Source organism: Eimeria mitis, genomic scaffold (assembly GCF_000499745.2).
Source record: "Eimeria mitis Houghton genomic scaffold, Emh_scaff397, whole genome shotgun sequence".
Lineage (NCBI taxonomy): Eukaryota > Apicomplexa > Conoidasida > Eucoccidiorida > Eimeriidae > Eimeria > Eimeria mitis.
The window spans coordinates 13,955-17,003 of NW_013572305.1; the positions used below are offsets into that span (position 1 = coordinate 13,955).

General features: G+C 44.8%; 1 protein-coding gene across 1 annotated transcript in view; it reads right to left on the reverse strand.

The window, feature by feature from the left end:
* Window positions 1–1,343, reverse strand: part of EMH_0010900 (uncharacterized protein) — a gene marked incomplete at both ends in the record, with an annotated part of 4,409 nt that extends 3,066 nt beyond the window's left edge. The window contains 5 exons of the mRNA XM_013499075.1: window positions 21–99; window positions 223–453; window positions 635–729; window positions 924–1,084; window positions 1,229–1,343. Coding sequence (XP_013354529.1) covers window positions 21–99; window positions 223–453; window positions 635–729; window positions 924–1,084; window positions 1,229–1,343 — 681 coding nt within the window. The remainder of the gene's footprint in view (window positions 1–20; window positions 100–222; window positions 454–634; window positions 730–923; window positions 1,085–1,228) is intronic.
* Window positions 1,344–3,049: the final 1,706 nt, after the last annotated feature.

Sequence of the window (3,049 nt, forward strand, 5' to 3'; positions counted from 1 at the left end):
ACATCTGCAGAGCTGGTTACAATCGGGTCCTTCAGATCATCTTCCGTCATACTGTTTAGTTTGTCTTTTCGTGCAATAATTTCCTTGAAGTACTCCTCGCTGCAAGGAAGACGAAACAACCAGACAGAAACGAAAAATAAATCTCCAGTTGCTGAAGCTGTGCACGTCTAAATCCTTGCGTAAGAACCATATAAAAATTCAGATCCAAAAAACCAAGCGTACCTGAAGGCGGCCTCGTTCTCTTTTGCTGCAGGACTTAATTTACAGAAAAGCACAGCCTTTACTGTTTCTGCGTCTGACTCCGTGAGCGTATCAACCACACTGGTTTTTGCACACTTTGCAATGACGCAGCCGACTTTAGTGCTGCTGGCTCCGAGAAGGTGCATCACGCTAACAGCCTTTTCCTTCGTCCACATCGTCGTCCACTTGTCTGCATCTGCGGGGTACGTTTGGCTGTTGGAAAAACATACACGATCAGTGCAGCACAACGTAAATGTAATGATTTGAAGTTGGGTGAGGAGAAAGCGGCGGCGGTAGCATGGTAGATATGCTATGTGTCATTGCTGTGTCTTTGGTTTGCTAAGAAAGTAGGTTGAAGCCGCTTGTAGCAAAGATGAATATCGTATCTCCTTACGTGAATTCTGCCAGTCCGGCGTTTAGAGCCTCCTGCACCAGTGCACGGTAGTCTGGCTTATCAGTGTAAGTGAAAGTGTGATGGAAGAACTTCTTCTGTACACGCAGAAAATGAACAAAACAACAAAACAGCTCTCCTATGTCCAGCCTGTCTCAGATAATCCTAGGAATAAATGCATTTCCGTCGGGTCTGACGACGGTGCTTTGAATTCAGAGCTGCGGCTGATGCTGGCACAGCAAAAGCCGTAATAACATCATGCAAACAGGCCTTTTATGGTGGATGCGCTCACAAGGTCGGCTGTTAACAATTCATCGCACGTTGCTTGAGGTGATTCTCCGTCGGCCTTTACTTTTTTCTCCAAGGCGGTGACGGTCTCAGTGTCCTTTTCGGCTGCGCTGATCTTGGCCGAAATTTTTCCATTACGGGCCAACTTGACCGTCAAGTAGGCGTCTGCAAAGAACAAAGGCGTAGAGGATAATCAATGTGCAAGGAAGAGACCTCCGTTTGACTCAGCAGAGTAGTTCACGGCTAGACAGCAAACAATACGGGAGATAACACAAGCAATATGGAAATTATAACGGGTAATACGTTTACCGTCGCCTGCATGTGTTACTTCATATTTATATTTTGTTACGTTGGCCGCCACCGACTGGAGCCCGAAGAGTCCGACAAGGCAAAATGCTGCGGCGGTCTTGAAGAAGGGAGCCATTGCGACGGAAGGCAAGAAAATTTTTAAAAAAGTGTTCTAGAGAAGAGAAATATAAATATTCAAATTCAGGAGAGCGGAAAAGACGGCAAGCAGTTCGGAGTTCTTTCCGTGGTCCTGCAGTCGCGTGAACGGCGAATGGCAGAAAACGGGACAGCAAAGCCAAAATTGCAAGCAAAAGATAAAATTAAATAGATTAATATTGACCAAAAATAAAACAAGCAGAAATTGTTGTTCATGACTTATCCTCTGAAACAAACCATTTAATTTAAACAAATGCAAACAACAAGCAAAACCAGACACGGCAGGTCGGCAGGCGCGCCAGGTCGAGGTGGCACGAGGTGACATCTCTGTGGGTTGTTGTTTTCGCCTTGGTTTCGGGTTGCGTCTGCCTTCTCATACCACTCAATGGTTACAATCCAATTAAACAAGTCATTTTAGTTCCAATTAAATCTAGATCCATCTCCAAAAACGCCTTTTATGGGGGGATACAGCGGGAAGCCCACTCCTGCTCATTGCGGGGGGTGCTGTGGACACCTTCCGGTGCTCTACGACTGGGCTTGTTTGCGCTTTGACGGCCTTCATGTGCCCTTTATCCGTGGATCGTGTTATGGCTTAGTGCCACATGCAGACAGCGCAAGCAGCGACAATGGTGTACGGCAGCTTCCTTGGTGTTTGCAGACGTCTCCAGAGCCAGTGGCTTGGCTGTGGTGGCGGTCTGAGCGAAGGGTCGATGCTGGTGTTTGCACAGGCAATGAAGCATCATTTCTCCCTAAACCGAAATAATAATTAATTAATTTATTAAGTTGTTTAAGTGCAAAGAAACACCGTTGATATACCCCAGCTAGTCTCGAAAAAAAATTGAACAGAAGTTCTAGGTTCTACGCTTCAGGGTGTAGGGTTTCGGGGCTTTATGGTTAGGTAATTGAAACAGGATCTGAAGCCCGATCCGCCTGAAACTGTGTTTTGAATTTCTGCTGGAGTGCGGGCTGGTTGCTGACGGCCAATGAATGGGGTAGCGTATACCTGCACTGTTAATATCTGCGGGGGAGTGGTGCGTGGATATGCATACCTAGGACCGTCACGCGCTGCAGCAGAGTGAACACTTAAGACGAAAGTTTTAAAACAAACTGCTGAGAATCTTCTCTCCATTCTTTAAATGCCCTAGTCACGGAGGTACAATGGCCTGAGACTGACGTTGAGAGGGGGTGACCTCTGGCGAGTTGCAAAAAAACCTGCTGCTGCCTCCTGCAGAGCGGTTGTAGATTAGAGGATAAGCAGCTGCCTTGATCTTCTTAGCTAGTTTGTCAAATTAAGATGTGGACTTCTTTTTTCTCTCAAAAGCATCAACTTCTTGCTGAGGAGCCGCCTGTACAAATCTGCGTCGTTGAGTTCAAGGCGGTGGTGCGGCGAGTAGAAGAAGATGAATTTCAGAGTACTAATGAGCAGAATGATGAATTATATTCAAGGAACAGACAAAATATGAGTAATAAAGCACTTTTTATGAATATAGTTGTACACAATAATAAAAAATAAATTGGAAGAAATTTCTCGATCCACATTGACTGCAGATAGACTTCCTGTAAGTCTCTTCTTGGGCAGCTTAGTTATACAAGACGAGCCAAGGTATAAATATATGGTACTACTGCAACAACATATATATATATATATATATATATATATATATATATATATATATGTATATATAT